The 20,518-nt window shown below is 43.4% G+C and overlaps 1 protein-coding gene across 3 annotated transcripts in view; it reads right to left on the reverse strand.

The window, feature by feature from the left end:
* Positions 1–220: 220 nt before the first annotated feature.
* STYX (serine/threonine/tyrosine interacting protein) overlaps positions 221–20,518 on the reverse strand; it is a 49,274-nt gene continuing 28,976 nt past the window's right edge. For 2 of the 3 annotated variants that reach the window (XM_085895912.1, XM_085895914.1), the window contains exons 6-11: positions 20,159–20,195; positions 19,833–19,872; positions 16,701–16,751; positions 16,396–16,468; positions 8,265–8,358; positions 221–746 (exon numbers count right to left, since the gene is read on the reverse strand). In XM_085895912.1, the coding sequence (XP_085752038.1) occupies positions 682–746; positions 8,265–8,358; positions 16,396–16,468; positions 16,701–16,751; positions 19,833–19,872; positions 20,159–20,195 (360 nt within the window). In that variant the 3' untranslated portion in view covers positions 221–681. The remainder of the gene's footprint in view (positions 747–8,264; positions 8,359–16,395; positions 16,469–16,700; positions 16,752–19,832; positions 19,873–20,158; positions 20,196–20,518) is intronic. The other variant, XM_085895913.1, reaches the window with a different exon arrangement.

The raw sequence follows: 20,518 nt of genomic DNA on the forward strand, positions 1-20,518 counted from the left end.
TACAGTGTATATATCCTTTTGTAACTCCAAATAACAGTGACCAAGAATAATAACATTGGACTCTCACTCGCCTTGATGCCCAATTACCGACATGGTACTTTAAAATTTAAAAGAAAAACTCCGATTAAATCATGCACTTGATGTCAATTTCAATTAAATCCCCTCACCTGTTTGAGAATGAAAATTCATTTGAATCGCGAGAAAGGAAAGCAAAAATCAATTGACGGCATCGATTTATACTTTAATTACCTCCGAAGAAACGTAAGTTTCTTGATTCTGCAAAAGAAGACATACCCTTTTTATTACTACTGCACTTAGCAAATGTAAACACTGGAAATCTGCACTCCAGATATGATGAGTCATATGTAGATCCTCTTGTTTCATGATTTGACTCCATAATCGAAGCCCAAATACACAACAAATGTCTCCTTGCTTTGAAGCCGCATGCTCTTCAAGTGACAGGACGATGAAGAAAGATGAAAGCCGTGCATCGTAGTTCAACCCTCACTTCGTTGCTTCATTATGAATGACACCTAGGAAAGTTTCATCATATGCCAAAAAATGGGATAGTAGTACGACGATGGTGGTAAGTTGTCAAAGAAATAACAAATGAAGGTGCGGTGCTAAACGAGGAGGCTGACACACAGGTCCGGTGTTCGGCGGCATTCGTTCCTGCAGCCGTCACCTGTCCTTCACATCGAGGCAAACGTCTTCCACATCGTCGTCATCCTCATGCGTCCTCTTGCCTGTAAAAATAAATAAATAAATAAATAAACATCCCATAAACCACAATTGCATTGCTTTGCAACAAGAATGTTTCAAAAGGTTTTGCGACAAAATTCAGAAGATAATTATTTGGTTCAACATGAGAACAGTTTTTCAAGAGTGATTTAAGGCTCATGGTGTAACTTCTATATAAATCACACACAGGACAAGGACATTAGGACTTCTACATGAATTATAAGGAGATATTAGGAAACAATGAATGAATCGACATATCTGATTGGATTTAAACCTGGACTAAAACCTGGAATCAATGCATCATGAGTCACGGATTTTTGTTTTTGTATATACATAGTCGAGGCTTGTGAAAGAGCTAGTACTAGTGCACTGAATGGATCAGGAGGTAACAGAACAAAAAAGGAACAGTAGACGGGGGTGGGGGATGAGCACGAACAACAGAGTTGAAGGCTAACATAATTGGAGACTTGGGAAAACAATGTGTATGGGGAGGAATGGGGGGGGGGGACAGGAGAGGATGCATGCATGGAGTGGTCAAGATGGATACAGAAGGAAACTCTCAGGAGGGAAAACTAGAAATTTGGAATGAGGAGGGATTGGGATGGGGTTAATGAGGGTAGAAAATATCATGGTTTTGGAGTGGAGATGATCTGAAATGGTGGTGAATAGCTGTCCTGAAGACCTGGAGGGAAGAATGAGATTGTAGAGTATGTGGAAGTTGATTCCACAGGATGGGAAAAAAGAGGAACAAATGAGTGGTGGTGACCAATGATCCTGGATTTACGTAATTTCACCAGAAGGGGGTTGATGGTAGACTGTGTGAGCCTTGCAGAAACCTGGGGGGGGGGGGGTTGGGGGGTGGATAAAGCACGGAAAGAGCAGAGGGTGCAAGACCAGAAAGGAGGTGGTAGAAAACAGAGACAGTCTATGAGAGGCCCATAGATTCAGCTTCATTGTGGGAGAGTCCAATAATCTTGAGTCGTACTAGCATCCCATTTTTGAAAAAAACAAAATGAATTCTTAAAAATTAAAATATATAATGTAACTACGCCACCTTTCCGTGAAAATGAAGAACTACATTTCCTACACACAGGCAATCAGGCCTTTGCTCATAGCTCAATGAAGTACACCAGGACCCCGACAATCGTGGGGGATACATTTCAGGAAAACCCCACAAATGTTGAAACTGCAAATATGAGGGCATTGTTTCAATGGGAACTGGAAGGATAGGTTCCGGAAATTTCCCGACCCGTGAAAAATCCACGAATGTTGGGGAAAATGCTGTGGAAATAGACGGAAATCCGCGAATGTCGGGGTAAAATCCGCGAATGTCGGGGTAAAATCCGCGAATGTTGGGGTAAAATCCGCGAATGTCGGGGTAAAATCCGCGAGTGTCGGGGTAAAATCCGCGAGTGTCGGGGTAAAATCCGCGAGTGTCGGGGTAAAATCCGCGAATGTCGGGGTAAAATCCACGAGTGTTGGGGTAAAATCCGCGAGTGTCGGGGTAAAATCCCCGAATGTTGGGGTAAAATCCGCGAGTGTCGGGGTAAAATCTCCGAATGTCGGGGGAAAATCCACGAATGTCGGGGTAAAATTGGCGAGTGTCGGGGTAAAATCCGCGAGTGTCGGGGTAAAATCCCCGAATGTCGGGGTAAAATCCCCGAATGTCGGGGTAAAATCCACGAATGTCGGGGTAAAATCCGCGAGTGTCGGGGTAAAATCCGCGAGTGTCGGGGTAAAATCCGCGAATGTCGGGGTAAAATCCGCGAATGTCGGGGTAAAATCCGCGAATGTCGGGGTAAAATCCGTGAATGTTGGGGTAAAATCCACAAGCGTTTTGTCATTGTTACAATGGAGACAATGGGGATAATGTTGTTGGTCCGCAGCGGTTCCTGGTTTACGAAAAAGGCCGTAAATGGTAACACCACCAAAGTTGGGGAATTGGTACAATGGGGACAAGGGGGATAACGTTATCGGGTCACGGCAGTTCCTGGTTCAAAGGGGAAAGTTTTTCAAGTTTAAAATGTTTTCGACCACAAATGTACAGTTTCATTAAAGTTAATTACAAATAAAAAACCCCAACAACACCAGGTACCATTTCCAATTTATTGAAGAATGCATTTTAAATTCCCTTAACCATACCGTACCACACCGCGAAATGAAAAAAAGACAACAACATGATGTACCGTTTCGATTTTTTTAATAAACAAACACACCGTATGTTTAAAGTACACACGGTGAGACATCCTACGAAACTATGTTTACCCCGTGAAACTACAATGTACGTCCAGGAAGCAAGTCATGTTAGTGGCTCATGGAAGATATGTTTACCTCTGCCACCAAAGGTGAAGGAGGTTATGTTTTCACCCCTTTCTGTCTGTTTGTTTGTGTGCAGGATATCTTAAAAAGTTGTAAACGGATTCGGACAAAACTTGGTGGACATGTTGGGTGTGTGACAAGGAAGAATTGATTCAATTTTGATGAAGATCTGAATTCGGATCGGGATCTGATAATTTTTTCAGTAATTCATCATTTTGGGATCATGCTCAACTGATATATAACACGATATCTCAAAAAGTTGTTGACGGATTTGGACGAAACTTGGTAGGCACGTTGGGTGTGTGGCAAGGACGAATTGATTCGATTTTGGTGAAGATCCGAATTCTGATCTGGATACGAGAATTATTTATTTTTTCAAGTGATTTTTCACCATTGAGAGATCGGGCCAAAAACAATATAGTACTGCACAGCATGATGATTCAAAAATGTATTCGGCCAGATATGTTCTCGTGGATCAGGCATTACGTGGCGGAGGTATGCACTCCACCGAATGCCCTTCTAGTTTAGAACTGTGTTTTGCTCGTGGCTCGTGGGAAAAAAAAAATTGCCGTGAAAACCGTGAATACGCTGGGCAATTTCCCATGAATATAGGAGCATGTCGCAAATTATATTATCAACCGCGAATACGTGGAACCCACGAATGTCGGGGTCCGGGTGTACTGCTCTCTGGCACTCCCGCTTCACATTCATCTCTCCTGGATTCTGTGCAATCTAAAGCTCTCATAATTCTGTGCAATCTGCAGCATCTCCACGATGAGGCAGACACACAAGGCCTGCTCTCACTTTGCAGACAGGTCAATGGCCTCGATGTATTGTTACAATTGTGGAAAGAAGGGAGAGATGTTGATAGCTTAAGAGCTGAAAAATGGTGATAAGTGCTGTTTAAGTCTCACATATTAAATATCAGTTCAGTTGTTGGAAAGACGAGCATCTTTATTACCTCTGCCACTGAAGGTGAAGGAGGTTACGTTTTCACCTCTTTCTCTCTGTTTGTTACTTGCAAAATCGAAGATTTTTCAACTATATTGGCCAGTCGACTTTGTTATTTGTTATTCTGTCTGTCTGTCTATCGCCTACAGGTCACAATTCTAAACCAATCGTCATGAAACTTTACCAAGCTGTAGTGGTAGTCTCAACTGAGAAGCCTATTGATTTTGAGGTCAAAGGTCATCTTGTGGTCAAATTTCTAAAAGTCATTTTTCATCAGATTGACTTGAAATTTGAACAAGATTTGCATATTGCAACACTGAATTTGGAAACCAACTATTTATGAGATCAAAAGGTCAAAGGTCAACTCAAGGTCAAACTTCTAAAATCATTCATTTTCAACTGAAAAGTCATCAATTTTCATCTGATTAACCTGAGAATTAAGCAGCAATTGCATAGTGCAACACTGAATTTGGAAACCAACTATTTATGAGATCAAAAGGTCAAAGGTCAACTCAAGGTCAAACTTCTAAAATCATTCATTTTCAACTGAAAAGTCGTCAATTTTCATCTGATTAACCTGAGAATTAAGCAGCAATTGCATAGTGCAACACTGAATTTGGAAACCAACTATTTATGAGATCAAAAGGTCAAAGGTCAACTCAAGGTCAAACTTCTAAAATCATTCATTTTCAACTGAAAAGTCGTCAATTTTCATCTGATTAACCTGAGAATTAAGCAGCAATTGCATATTGCAACACTGAATTTGGAAACCAACTATTTATGAGATCAAAAGGTCAAAGGTCAACTCAAGGTCAAACTTCTAAAATCATTCATTTTCAACTGAAAAGTCATCAATTTTCATCTGATTAACCTGAGAATTAAGCAGCAATTGCATAGTGCAACACTGAATTTGGAAACCAACTATTTATGAGATCAAAAGGTCAAAGGTCAACTCAAGGTCAAACTTCTAAAATCATTCATTTTCAACTGAAAAGTCGTCAATTTTCATCTGATTAACCTGAGAATTAAGCAGCAATTGCATAGTGCAACACTGAATTTGGAAACCAACTATTTATGAGATCAAAAGGTCAAAGGTCAAATCAAGTTCAAACTTCTAAAATCATCAATTTCAATCTGAAAAATAATCAATTTTCATCCGATTGACCTGAGCTTTGATTAAGATTGTCAATTTTAATCTTAATGAAATGGAAAAATTGATGTATCCATGGCAACCTTTTGAGAGGGGGTGGATTTTGTATCGTGCTCTGCACGACGTCTTTTTCTTATTACTTGACAAAAAAAATGTGTTTTTGGATAACTATGTTGATCGCCTCCATTTGTCTTTCTTTGTTTGTCTGTCTGTCTGTCTGTCTGTCCGCTCGCCTCCAGCCCAAACCACTCAACCGATCGTTCTGAAATTTTCAGAGATTAATGTCACCGACCCTGCGACGGTCCCGCATTGAAGTTTCGTAAAATTTGGTTGACCAAAAAGGTCTAAATAGGCCAATAGGCCAATTTGAGCCAACTTTTCTAAAATCCTCAAATTTCATCCGATTGACTTGCAATTTGAACAGGATTTGCATTTCCGGCCAGTGAATTCAACCGCCTATTACATTTGAAGTTATTATAGGTCAAAAGGTCAGCCAAAAATAGGCCAAATTTTTAAATTGTTTCTAAAATCCTCAATTTTCATACGATTGACTTGAAATTTGAAGCGTATTTGCATATCAGGTCACTGAATTCAACCACCAATTATTTTTGAGGTCAAATTTGTTTTATGGATTTTGCAAGTATCGTGCCTCTGCACGATGTCTTCTTCTTGTTTGTGTGCAGGATATCTCAAAAAGTTGTGGACAGATCTAGATTAAATTTTGTGGACGGGTTGGGTGTGTGACAAGGACGAACTGATTAGATTTTGGTGAAAATCCAGATCCGACTGCAAGAATCTTTTCAGTAATTCTTCACCATTGAGAGATAGCGCCAAAAATGATATATAGCATGATATCTCAAAAAGTTGTGGACGGATTCGGATGAAACTTGGTGGACATGTTGGGTGTGTATCTAGATACAAGAGTTATTTAATTTTCAAAGTGATTCTTCACCATTGAGAGATAGGACAAAAAACGATATCATACTGTATAGCATGATATTTTAAAAATGTAATGGGCCTGATATGTTCTCATGGATCAGGCATTACGTGGCGGAGGTATGCACTCTACCGAGTGCCCTTCCAGTTGTGTTTTTCTTTATCTCTGAGTTACACCACCATTTTTACCCACCCTTCCCTAAAGCTGCATCGTGTCGTCATCAGATGGGCCTGATGTTCCCGATATTGGAGGCTCTGCCTTCATGGCTGATAATTAAATGGAAGATGTCCTACTTTTGAAAAGGCAATGCATTAACTATTTTGTAATGTTAATGGTTTCTTTGGCAAACTTCGGATGGAAAGTAAATTGTTTTTATGAACCACATCAGATGATTGGGAAGTAATGAATGGAGGGGTCGTGGAGAGAGTTTTTGGCTTGAAGACGGCGCACCACCATTCTTCTCCTCTCCCTATCTCTCTCTATCTCTCTCTCTCTCTCTCTCTCTCTCTCTCTCTCTCTCTCTCTCTCTCTCTCTCGTGAGGAGTCTGGTAATTGAGAGATCAGACAGGCCCTTTATGATGCTCCCAGATGTGCCTGGGGCTGGGGGATCACTGAAGGATGGAATTGCTGACCCTCCACCTTACAGCCAAGAGGAGACCATAAAACTGCAAACCAACAACCAGGCCTGAACCAAACATCCTTTATTTCTCTTTGTAACTTACCTTATTTTTGCTGCTTTTTTATTTGTTATTTTCAACACCTCCCCTCCCTTAGTTAGACATCTAAACATGTCAACGTGTAGGCCTTTGTCGGATAGTTCTGTGGCCTCTGTGTGTGTGTGTGTGTTAGGTAGAGAGGGTCATTTCAGCAAAGTGTTACGTGTATTTATGTTGCTTATGCTGCTTGTGAATCATTATTTCATTAAAGCTTTCATTAGGAAGCCATTGTTGCCACTGAATTTGTACCATAGAACAGACCTCTTGCACGTAGGAAAATGGCCCCAAAGCATAAAAGGGGCACGTTGCCAGCTCCCACAGCGCATCTTTGGTCCCTCTTCCCACACAAATTGTGCATGCTTCCAATAACGCTCGGCAAGCTTGCGGACTTCATTCTGACAGGCTGGACAGGACCTAGTGTCCTGTCCTTACCTAGTGTCCCTCCCCCCATAAGTGGGGCTGTGACTGCATATGACCCAGGGTTGCTGACACCATCCCCCGTAACAGTATTTTCTCAGCTCTCCTACGATCTTGCTGCTTTTTATCTCTCAGCCCTTCAACACTCTCCAGCTCCTAAAGAATACACAAGTCCTTCCAGTAACTCTCTCCTGGTTAATCTCCCACAATCCAGACATACTGATCACAACGTTTCTATTCTTTTCTCCTGTTTGTGGAACTGCCTTTCTCAGGATGTTCAATTCAACTTTCTCCTCCAGGATTATAAGTTGGCAGAATACCTCCATGTCATGTCATTCCTCCTCCCTACCCATGATCTTTTCTTACCCCCACTAACTGTACCTCACCCTAACCATTTTAGTTTCCTCCCCTAATCTCTCCTAATTATCTTGCTCTTTGTACCAGCCTGCTGCCCCACTGTCAGTATGCTGCTCGTATCTTTTTCACAAGTGGTTTTTGCTTTTGCTTTTTGGAAGTAAATGCTGATAAAAGCATATTTGTCTCGTCTGACAAGTTGAGCGTATTGGATAAAAACTCCTCTTTTCCTCTGATGAAGGTCCAACACTCAAAGCATCAGCCACACCAGACTTACCACAATTCAATTTCACTTATGATGGAATGTGACCCAGAGGTAGATGAACAGAGACTATGTACTACTGATGTAGTTCCAGGTTCAGCATCACAATATCGCTTTCTCGCTCTCTCTTATCGCATGTTGTTACATTTCTAATTTTTGGATCATGTTATGGTAACACCTTACCTTTTTAAATGTCAGGATAAAAAAACAAAAAAAAAAAACACAAGCATTGTTATTTTTCAATCAAAGTACAAGAGGAGATTACCAGCACAGAAGGAACATCGCCATGACATATGTGCAGAACTTCATGATATTTAACAGGGAAACACTTTAATGTGCATTGCAAATTCAATATAAAGACTCAAAATTTCACCAAACTTTGTGATAGCATCAAACAGAACAAGAGGACATACGTACGGGCGATAGATCCTGTGGATTGTGGTGGGCGAGGCATGTCCTGAGTTGCCAGTTTCTGTATGGTGAGGCGCGCAAGATAAATTGCTTCGTACTCCTGCACGGTGGTGGTGTAGGGGCAGGGGGAGTATAAGGGTGGGGGAGGAGGGGGGGGGCTTAGGCTAAAAAAAACATGGACAGGCACCAGCAACAAAATCTACTCAAATTTTTGGTACAATTCAACAAACTAAAAACTGGTGTTAAAATATCATCATAAATCTTATGAACAATTTCCTAAATGAAATTCACAAAGTGAAGGTGGATCCCATAATAACCGAGTTGTGACCAGACAATGAATTGTTATGAAAAACTCGGTCATTTTTTGTTTATATAATTCGTTCAATGACATTGTGTAGGTACTTTCATGATGATAATTCCATTTAGAATGTAAATAAAATATTATTAGAAATACAGGGTCACTATGAGATGGCCAGCAGGTGGTATTTTATTTTATAGTTCATCATTCATTTATTTATTCCACACTTTCCCCCACAGTCTGCACCAACTGCTTGTCTGATGGTGGACTGAACATTTGAAAATGCACTTGCACATCTACTCCCGAAGGCTGTTTAGGCTCATGGTTGCATAAACCGGTTCAAATATCGACCAAAGGTGGAGAAGGAAGAAAGACAATTTAAACGGGCACGACCCGGCATCAGTCGAGAGATTCTTCCGTTGCGCCAAAGTCAAATCAACCGATGCAACGGTCCGACAAGCAGAATTGGCTGAAACTGGCTCCAGCACCCTCCTCATGTCACCCGCCCTCCCCCCACTTGCTTCTACACTTCTCTTTCGGACCTGGCTTCTTTTTCCATTTACATTTTTTCCATTCCTTTTAATCCCCCCCTCCCCCACCCCCTGAAAACTGTTGTGTGGATGTGCGTGACAAAATCAACAATTTTGTCTTTTTATCTAACCAGTTTACAATTCCTCAAACTAGTATGGAGGTGATAAGAAGCCGATTTTATGACAGTATGAGTTTAGTCCAAAAGAAAGCACAGAATCCACAAGGACACCTAAGGTATGTACACAGTAACTTCAGAAAGTATTCACACCCCTTGACTTTTGTCACATGTTGTTGTGTTACAGCCTGAATTTAAAATGGATAAAATTTAAATTTGTTGTCACCAATCGACACAAAATACCCCATATAATGACAAAGTGAAAACATGTTTTTAGAAATTTTTATAAATTAATTAAAAATGAAAAGCTGAAACGTATTGCATCAATAATTATTCAACCCCTTTGCTATGACACTCCAAATTGAGCTCAGGTGCATCCAATGTCCTTTGATCATCTTTGAGATGTCTCTACAATTTGATTGAAGTCCACCTGTGGCGAATTCAATTGATTGGACAAGATTTAGAAAGAAGCACACCTTTCTATATAAGGTCCCCACATTTGACAGTGCATGTCAGAGCAGAAACTCCACCATGAAGTCCAGGGAACTGTTCGTAGAACTCCGAGATAGAATTGTGAAAAGGCAAAGATCTGGGGAAGGGTATAAAACAATTTCTAGTGTTGTAAGTTCCCAAGAGTGGAATCAGCTCCATCATCTATATATTAATACTGAAGGACCAATTTTATGCTCCTCCTCGCGGTCGCGTCACGTTTTTCTCGGTACTGTGACCTGGACTGAAAGAAACTTCGTACCTGTAAGAGTGCATCGCACATAGTGGCAATAGTCAACTTTCAACTCTGAAGCAGAATAAACACTTTTCGTTGAGATGGGGGCGAGGAGTGAAGAGGCGGGGGCGGGGGATGAAGAGATGGAGGCAGGGAGTGAAGAGGCGGGGGTGGGGGATGAAGAGACGGAGGCAGGGAGAGAAGAGGGGGGGGCGGGGGATGAAGAGACGGAGGCAGGGAGTGAAGAGGCGGGGGTGGGCGATGAAGAGACGGGGGACGGGGAGTGAAGAGTCGGTGGCGGGGCTGGGTAATTAAATTTTTGGGCGGGGTAAGCAAATTGAAGGCGGGGGGTGGGAGGCGGGGGGGAATGCAGCAGGGGCGGGGGATGAGTAGGAGGGCGCAAGCACGCCCTGTCCAGTTCATGTCCCTCGAGTGTGGGTGAGCTGGTGAGGGTGGTTGAATGAACGGAATCCGTCTGTGACGGGGTTTCAGCTAGTTAGGAAATAAAAGGACATGGAACTTTCCAGACTCTTCCTAGAGCTGGTCATCTCACCAAACTGAGCAACCGGGCAAGAAGGACCTTGGTCAGGGAGGTGAGCAAGAACCCAATGACCACTCTGACAGAACTACAGAGTTCCTTGGCTGAGATGGGAGAACCTGCCTCTGCAGCACTTCACAAATCTAGGCTTTATGGGAGAATGGTGAGACAGAGCCACTCCTGAGAAAAATCACAAAACAGCATGCCTGGAGTTTTTAAAAAGGCACATGAAAGACTCTGAGAGCACGAGACAAAATATTTTGTGGTCTGATGAGATGAAAATTGAACTATGTGGCCTGAATGCAAAGCGCTACGTCTGGTGGAAAACGAGCACATCTCATCATCAAATTTAACACCATCCCCACCGTGAAGAATCGTAGTGGCAGCATCATGTTATGGGGATGAATTTCAGCAGCAGAGACTGGGAGACTTGAAAGGATAGAGAGAACGATGAATGGAGCCAAATACAGGAAAATCCTTGAGGGGAGCCTGCTTCACAGTGCAAAAGGCCTGAGACTGTGGTGAAGATCTATGCTCCAACAGGACAATAACCCCAAGCAGACAGCCAAAGCAACACTGGTCAGGTCAGGTCAGGTATGGGAGCATGCGCCAGAGCAGCGCGTCGCTGCGTCCACTTTCCGCCAGTACTCCAGGGGCCTCCGTCTGGCCATCCCTCAGGCAGACGCCTGGCCCATCCCCATCTCCTTGAGATGTTGATCAATCTGCTGCAACCACGAGGCACGTGGCCGGCACATTGGCCTCCTCAACTCACGAGGCTCCATCGCTGAGAGAATCTGGTGAGCAGGATCGGCGTCAGGAAAACGAGCCACATGTCCATACAGCCGCAGCTGACGCTCACGGACTATGCAGGTAACAAATCTCATTTGAGTCTCTCTCAGCAACCGCTCGTTCGACACAAAGTCCAACCAGCGATAGCCAGGGATTCTCCGAAGAGACCTGGTACCAAAGGAATTCAGTCTCTGTCTCAGATCCCTGGTCAGAGTCCAAGTCTCACATCCATAGAGCAAGACTGGAAGCACCAAGAACATGAAGACTCTAACTTTCTTCCTCCCGCACAGGTACCGGCAGTGCCACACCCCATGATCCAGTGAATCCATGACTCCCCAGGCCCGACCCAGATGTCTGTTGACCTCTGACTCACAGCCAGCAGAGACATGAATATCACTGCCATTAAAAAGTGAATCTCTCCGTGACCTCAACATCCTCACCACAAACAGGTACATCGCAGCATCCAGGATGTCATTGAAAGCTTGGATCTTAGTCTTGACCCATGAAACCCGTAATCCCAGCTGTCTTGACATTCTCAAACGATGCACCGCAACTTGATCTCTTAACATCCTCCCCAGAATCCAGTCCATACATGTGCTGAAAAGTGTGGGGGGCAGTACACACCCCTGACGAACTCCAGTTACAACTGGAAATAAGTCAGAGATGGTACCACCACATCTTACAGCACTCTCTGTCCCAGAGTAGAGTTCAGACATCAGATCGATCAGTTTTGGTGGCACCCCACGAAGACCAAGAATCCTCCAGAGGGCATCCCGATTCACTGAATCAAACACTTTACAGAGATCAACATAGGCTGCAAGCAGCCCCTGCCGAAACTCTCATCTGCGTTTGGAGAGGACCCAAATAACAAGGATATGGTCAATCGTTGACCTCTTTGGTGTAAAGCCTGACTGCTCTGGATGCTGGTACTCAAGGAGATGTTGGCGAACCCTATCAAGAATTATCCGAGCAAAGACCTTGCCCGGCACTGAGAGCAGCGTTACCCCTCGGTCATTGTTGCAGTCTTGGTGATCACCCTTCCCTTTCCAGAGGGGGACAACAAGGCCCCTCTTCCAGTCAGTTGGGACGATCCCTGTGTTCCAGGCAGAGCACAGAACTACATGCAACGACATGAATACAGCATTTCCACCAGCCTTGAGAAGTTCAGCATGGATGCCACAGATCCCTGGAGCTTTACCCTATTTCAACCAGTTCACCACAGTCTGTGTTTCCACAAACGAAGGTGGACTGCAATTAATTGGAAGGTCAGCAATAGGATAGTAACACCCCTGACATCCAACTCAACAGCTGGTGGATCTTCCTGGTACAGCCGCTCAAAGTAACCGGCCCAGCGGGCCTTCAATTCGGACTCCTCTGTCAAGAGCCCACCACCCTCTGCTCTAACTGCAGTACACCGAGGGATGGGATTGGATGAACGCAATGTGCGAATTCCCCTGTAAGCAGGATGAGAATCACTTGACCACAGGTGATGCTCTACCCCCTCACAGATTCCTTGCACATAGGCCTCCTTGTCCACCCTGAGTGCACGTACAGTTTTATGCCTCAGCTCCCTGAACAGCTCAGCTCTGCCATTCAGCCTGGCCCTGCGACTCTGGTCAATGGTATCCAGTGTTCCTTGAGAGACAAAATTCTTCTTCGCCCTTCGGTGCGTTTCAAGCCATCCACTGGCAACATCAAGGACAGTTGTCTTGAAGGCACTCCACAACTCTTCAGGATCCCCCAAAGCACACAGACCCCCCAAATCTCCACTCAGCGTGTTCGCAAATTCCTCAGCTACCCTCATCCAGCTTAGGCTGGGTTGGTACCATTCTCCTGGATTTAAGCTGCAACTTCAGAGTTGCTACCACAAGTCTGTGGTCAGTATTGAGGAACTGAGCACTCCGGTAGACCCTGGATTATCCTCCAGTGACCATCATTGAGCACATGGTCAATCTCCTTTGCCACACTACCAACATTGGAATACCAAGTCCTGCGATGAGCCTGTGGGCGCTGAAACCATTAACCAGCCACCCTAAGTCCATGACTTCTTGCAAAGTCAAGGAACTTAGTGCTATTCTGGTTCACAATTTCAGACCCATGGGGACCAACACATGTCTCATAGCCATCCCTATCAGTTCCAATTGATGCATTGAAATCCCCAAAGACGAGAAGAGTATCTCGCCTGGGACAATGATCGACCACAGACTTGAGCGTGGCATAGAATGTGTCCTTCATGATGAGATCACTCGCCTCAGTTGGAGCATATACAGAGACCAGGGAAAGGACACCCAAGAGTGACAAATCCTTCATCTCGTAATACACTCGTTCACTGGTGTTACCTCAATTATCATTGGAATCAGCTTGTTGGACACAGCTCCAGCAACTCCTTGGGCATGGTAACCATCAGAGCGACCAGACCAATAGTAAGTGTAACCACCAGCCATGATCTCTCCCCAATCCGGTCTGCGAACCTCAGAGAGTGCTGCAATGCCGATGTCTAAATGCTTGAGCTCAGATGATAACAGAGATAGGTGATCATCCTCTCTTAGGGATAGGACATTCCAGGCACCCATCCGAAGGGACCGTCTCAGGTTAACCGAAGGAGACCGCCGTTTGGTGGATGACACCACAGCACCACCCCGACACACAAACAACCGCATTCTGACCCTGGAAGTTTACCCCGTGGTTTTTCACCTATCATCAAAGATTGGGGGTCCCGAAGGCTTTGCCCCAATCTCATTATCCGGCGAGCTGCCCTGTGAAGGGAAGCTGCACAGGAGGTACTCCCACGGAGTGGGTTTTCAGATTTCTTTTTGCTTTTGGTATGTTTTGCAGGATGAAGTGTTTTGCGGTGGCTGGAGTGCAAATCCTGCCACCAACTTCTGAATAAAAGGTAACCCAAATGCAGGAGGATGTCCGCAGACACAGTTGGGCACTAGATATGGATGGCCGTTGGCTCACAAGGAGCTCCTCCAGCCTTTGACAGGTTTTGTTTTTAATCCTGGATGGCTGGAATGGCTTCAAGCACACTGGAATGGCTTCAGAACAAGAACGTGAAAGTCTTTGAGTGGCCCAGCCAAAGTCCAGATTTGAATCCCATTGAGAATCTGTGGAAAGACTTGAAGATTGCTGTTCACCGACGCTACCTATCCAACTTAACAGAGCTTGAGAAAATCTGTAAGGAAGAATGGAGAAAATCCCAAAATTCATCAATCAAAAATAAAATAAAAAATAAAAAAAAAGAAAATCCCAAAAAATGTGCAGAGCTGATAGCTGTAATCTCGAAGCTCGAGAAGACTCGAAGCTGTAATCACTGCCAAAGGTGCTTCTACAAAGTATTGACTCAGGGGGTTGAATACTTATTGCTTTTCATTTTCAATTTCTTTGTAAAAATTTATAAAAACATGCTTTCACTTTGTCATTCTGGGGTATTTTGTGGCTGTAATTTTAAATTCACGCTGTAACAGAACAAAATGTGAGAAAAGTCAAGGGGTGTGAATACTTTCTGAAGACACTGCATGCACTAGTATGACACTTGAACAGATATTGTGTGGTGTAACAGATAAGCCTCATGAAGCAGGTTAATACCTGAGAACAGGGAGTAAACCACCGCCCATTATCTCAGTTTTAGTTCAGTTAAGCTATTGTTTTTTAAAAAGAAACATCCAAATGAATATTTGATAAACACATGTCGGTTGGAGCAGAATATTTTTGATTGTCACACCAGCAATGAATTTGGTCTATATAAGGCTTAAGCAAACACAAATTTAACCGTACATGCTTGTAATATAGTGCTGGAGAATTTAGATAAACAGAAGCAGTTTAGATAATTTTACCGTGCCACTGCACTTTACATGAAACATCCACAGAATTAAACAAACTGAACGACTTCTGTGTCTGAGCAAATAAAAAGAAAACGTGCATTTATGGCCAAACAGCATGTTTCTACGTTTCATTTCTAAGCATGACACTTCAATCTCATTCTTCCCTCCAGGTCTTCAAGACAGCTGTTCACCAGCGTCTGATGTTGTCCCCGATCCAAAACCACAACACAATCTTTTCTACCCTCATTAACTCCCCCCAATCCCTCCTTATTCCAAATTTCCAGTTTACCCTCCTGAGAGTTTCCTTCTGTATCCATCTGGTCCATTCCATGTATCCTCTCCTGCCTCTCATTCCTCCCCACACTCATTGCTTGTCCAAGTTTGCCTCTGTCTTGGCCTTCAACTCTGTTGTTGGTGTTTCTCCCCCCCCCTCTCTCAAGAGTTACATTTGTCCTGTTGTGTCCTGATCCGTTCAGTTTAACAGATCTTCCATGAGCCTTGACTATGTATACAAAAATAACTAGAAGGGCATACCTCCGCCAGGCTGAATAGTTTACATTTTGTATCCCAATTATAGGCTGGATCTGGATTCTGACCTGAAGTAAAATTTAATCGGCTTGTTCTCGTCACCTAACCAACTCATCCACCAAGTTTCATCCAAATCTGTCTATACCTTTTTCAGATATCGTGCTATACACATATCGTCTTCGCTCTATCACTCAATTGTGAAGAATCAGTTAAAAATTGTTGGATCCAGATTCGGATTTTCACCAAAATCGAATCAATTCTTCCTTGTTACATACCCAACCTAACCACCAAGTTTTGTCTGAATCCGTGCACAACTTTTTGAGATATCCTGCAATATGTCGTTTTTGGCTCTATCTCTCTCTCAATGGTGAAAAGAATCACTTAAAAAAAAATTATCGGATCTGGATGTTCACCAAAAAATGTTATCATTTCGGAGGTGTCACATATCCAAGCTCTCGTCCGAATCCATCTACAACTTCTTGAGATATTTTGTTCACAAAGAGACAGACAGACAGACAGACAGACAGACAGACAGAGACAGGGGTGAAAACAACCTCCATCCACCTTCGGTATTATAATAATAATAATAATAATAATAATAATAATAATAATAATAATAATAATACCAATTACAATAAAAAACATGCAAGATCAACTTATAATCACAATTGAAAACTGTGTTAGAATAATATACCAACGTCTACTTTGTTCCTGTACATGGAAGTTGCAATGACGTATACTTCCAAGTGCAACGCACTCCTGGAATCACAAGCGAAAGAACAGTTCTCACCAGGAGCTGATTAACGAAGCCAGCATTAGGATTAATGCAAAACCGCCTCTGTTGCAGGTACAGGAAAGCCTCTCTGATAAAGGCAAGGCAAGTAAAGAACTTGGCAATACATCATCATCCATTGATCCACACACACAAGCAAACGGAGTAGTGCAAGTTGATTTCAGCGACACCATACAGAGCAAGGAAAATGTTATATGTCAGCCTGAATGACAATCATAGCATGGGAATGTGTCCAAGCAAGCCCTCAAGTGCACAAGCAGCGCTACATTAAGGAAAAAAGGCAAGTAGTGCTTTTAAAATACCTGTATTTCAAACCAAAGGTCTCCATTATATATGCGATCACAAGAGCTGCACTGCAAACAAAAAAAAAGAATAATCATATTGTCTGGAATCAGACCCAAACCAACAAGAGGTGAACAAATCCACCACTTTGGCATTCCTCCTATATCTACATTCCGTAGATAATGTCGACAACACTCGGATTGCTGCACTGTGAAATTGCACAAATATTATTGTTAGAGATTGGAAAATAAAATAACCATTTTCCCATTGATTACACACCAGAAAGTTAAAAGCATTGGAAATTACCATATTTTTCAGCCTACAAGTCGATGTGGAGTACAATACGAAGCTAGATCAACGACAGTAATTAGCAAAACTGTCATTCAGTCAGGATAATAGAGGTGTTAATTCTTCATTGACACTCAACGCATCGCTGCCTACGAGTCTTCTTTAAAACAAGGAAGCGTATTTAGTAGTCAAAAGCGGGAAAGCCACAACAGCATAGAACAGAGTTGGATTTGGTGGTGGTAAGGAAGTGAAAGTTGTGGAGGATTGCGGATTGTAAGGTAATGGCAGGAGAGCATGTCACCGTCCAGCACAAGCCTGTGGTGCTTGTGGTTTGGATGACGAGAAGGAGGGAGGTTAAGAGCAGGGATCAGAAGATTATTAGGTGGGGGAAGTGGAGGGGGAAACATCGTCGTAGAGTAAGAGGAGAGGGCGAGGGCCAAGCATGAGCAACTTAGTGAAGAAGTGGAAAGTTTGGAGGAGTGGAAAAAGTACGGAGAAGCGTTTAGGGGAACTGAAGAAGTTTTGTGTGGAAGGACATCAGAAAAGGGTGTATCATCAAGGGATAGAAACCAGATGTAGTGGAGAGATTAGGTAGGCAAAGGCAGTTGGTGAAAAGGAGGAGTTTTGGAAGAGGATAGAGAAGATCAAGGATAGAGGGAGGCAACCAGATGCAGGGTTGATGCTTCTGTATGGGCAGAAGAAGAAGGCAGCAAGGAGAGCCGTCGATAAGATTAGGAATGATATGGGGGAGGAGGAGGAGGAGTACAACATGTTGCAAGAGGATAGTGGGAGGAAGATGGTTTATAAACTGGCTTGTGACTGGGATGAGGATAATAAGGACAATAAAAGGGGGGGGCGGTTATTAAGGATGAGGGTGGGAGGCTAGTGACAGAGGGGGGAAGTATTGAAGGTGTGGAAAGGATATTTCGGAGAGCTGTTGAACCAGGGAGAGGACAGCGGCAAGCTGGAGCAACCGTGTTATGTGGAGAGGACAATGGAGTTGGTGAAGATCATGGAGGAGGAGGTGCAGACGGCATTGAGGAGGATGAAGAAGGGAAGAGTACCAGGCATTGCTAAAGTGTGCACAGAGATGATAATTGCAGCAGGGAAAGTTGGAGTCAGTTGGACAAAGACGTTTTTGAATGCATGATAGAGGGTTCAGTTCCGGAGGAGTGGAGGGCAGGGTTAATTGTGCCAATATGGAAGGGGAAGGGAGATGTTCATGATCCAGGCAAGTACAGGGGCATTACGCTCCTAAGTCATGTAATGAAGGTGCTGGAGAGGATTCTGGATGGGAAGAAAAGGAAGAGTGTGGAGATGAAGATCGGAGAAGAGCAGCAGGGGTTTAGAAAGGGTAGGGGGTTTGTCGGATGGGATGTTCATGCTGAGAAAGCTGGTGGAGAATAGGTTGAAGGTGCAAGGTGAGATGCCATTGGGATTTGTGGACTTGGAGAAGGCCTATGACACTGGCCCGAAAGAGATGATGATGGTGACACTGAGATGGATGGGAGTGCTGGAAGTGGTAGTTGTCATTGGGTTGGTGGAAGGGATACACAAAGGAATGAAGGGAAGAGTTTTGGTTGGTCCTAAGATGCCTGAGGAATTCAGCGTGAACATTCGTTTGAGGCAGGGAAGTGCTCTCAGCCCACTCATGTTTATCATGGTTATGGAGTTGATAAGCAGGAAGGTAAACGTGAGGGGTATTCTGGGGAGGATGTTGTATGCGGAAGATCTGGCGGTTGTGGTGGAAAATTGGTGGGAGATGCACTACTGGGGGAGTGGAAGAAGGTATTTGAGAAACATGGGCTGAAAATGAGTATGGAGAAGACTGAGGTGATGTGGGTTTGGTAGCAGAAAAAAAGAAATGAATGTCAGGTTAGAGAGGAAGGAGATCAGACAGAGAAATAGGTTTGAGTATCTGGGGGGAACAATAACTGGGGATGGTAAGTAGGAGGCAGAGGTACGGATGAGGATTTAGGTAGGTGCGAATGCGTGGAGGAGGGTGGAGGGAGTAGTGACAGATAGAAAGATATCGAGCAAATTGAAAGGGAAGGTTCAGATGTCGTGTGTAATGCCAGCCTACCTTCACGGTCTGGGAACAGTGACACAGACATAGAGACAACAACTGGGTCAGGATTGCAGGAGTGAAGAGGGTGGATAGAAGGAGGATGGATGAACTGTGGGAGGAGATTGGTGTGCAGATGAGCTTGATGAGGAAACTGGTGAAATGCCAGCTGAGATGGGCTGGACACTTGGTGTGGATCGGGGAAGAGAGAATGGCAAAGAGAGCAGATAGGTTGAGGGAGCAAGGTTAAGAGAAAAAGAGGGAGACCACGGTTGAGATGTGAGAATTGTGTGAGGAGGGATATGAGTAAGGGGAGGGATGGTTGGAGAGTGGAGAGAGTTGGCTGAGGACAGAGGGAGGTGAAGGAGTACCGTGGTTGAGGCAGGGTAGAAGCTTGGTGCGATTGGACCTCACCCCTTGTAAAGGTAAAGGTAAGATGAGGAGGCGAACAATGTCGTTAAGTGAGGTTAAAGTTATGTTTGGGTGAGCGAAAATGTGCCTTAGGAACACATCCCCCCATTATAACACTACATCCATGGGAAGATCTCATCTGCTTAAAGTCGTTTTGCTTAACGTTGCACTTTCTTGGAACGCATCCACAATGTTAAATGGAAACTTGCTTTAATGCGTTTTAAATTAACAATTATACCATTTATTTCAGAAAATATCACACTGCAATTTTTTTTCCATTTATGCAATTCAACGTCTTGAACGATAAGTCGATTCTGAGTACAAGTCAAGGCCCGGACGTATACGCCAAAAAATATGGCATTTAAAATAGCAAGAATGAAAAAAATACCTTCGAGAAATTCCTGCATTTCCATGGATTAAAGCCTTCCCTGGAAAAAACAAAAATACCGTTATTTAAACCAATGGCGTTGCAAGTCCCAAAAACATGTTGATATACTTGAGTCTCTCAGAATCGCTTCATTAGTCACACAGGAAAATTTAGTCACACAAAAGGACAGAATTGTCATCAACTAAGTAGCCAGGATTTTCAAGATACCAATACTTTGAGCACTGAAAAATCATTAACGAGGCGAACACTGAAGTCACCTGGTGCAAAAGGTTGATATTGAAAAGTTGAAATCAACTATAACTTGTGCTGTGTCATGCTCAACTTACCTCCAGCTTGCAAACAGTCATCGATGAAATCCTTAGTCTGCAGGGGGGGGGGAAGAGGGGGAGAGAGAGGGTGGGGAGAGAAAGATAGAGAGATAGAGAGAGAGAAAGATAGAGAGATATAGAGAGATATAGAGAGATATAGAGAGATATAGAGAGATATAGAGAGATATAGAGAGATATAGAGAGATATAGAGAGATATAGAGAGATATAGAGAGATATAGAGAGATATAGAGAGATATAGAGAGATATAGAGAGATATAGAGAGATATAGAGAGATATAGAGAGATATAGAGAGATATAGAGAGATATAGAGAGATATAGAGAGATATAGAGAGATATAGAGAGATATAGAGAGATAG

This window comes from Eptatretus burgeri, chromosome 9, assembly GCF_056783735.1.
Source record: "Eptatretus burgeri isolate ZD-2024b chromosome 9, Ebu_testis_v1, whole genome shotgun sequence".
Lineage (NCBI taxonomy): Eukaryota > Metazoa > Chordata > Myxini > Myxiniformes > Myxinidae > Eptatretus > Eptatretus burgeri.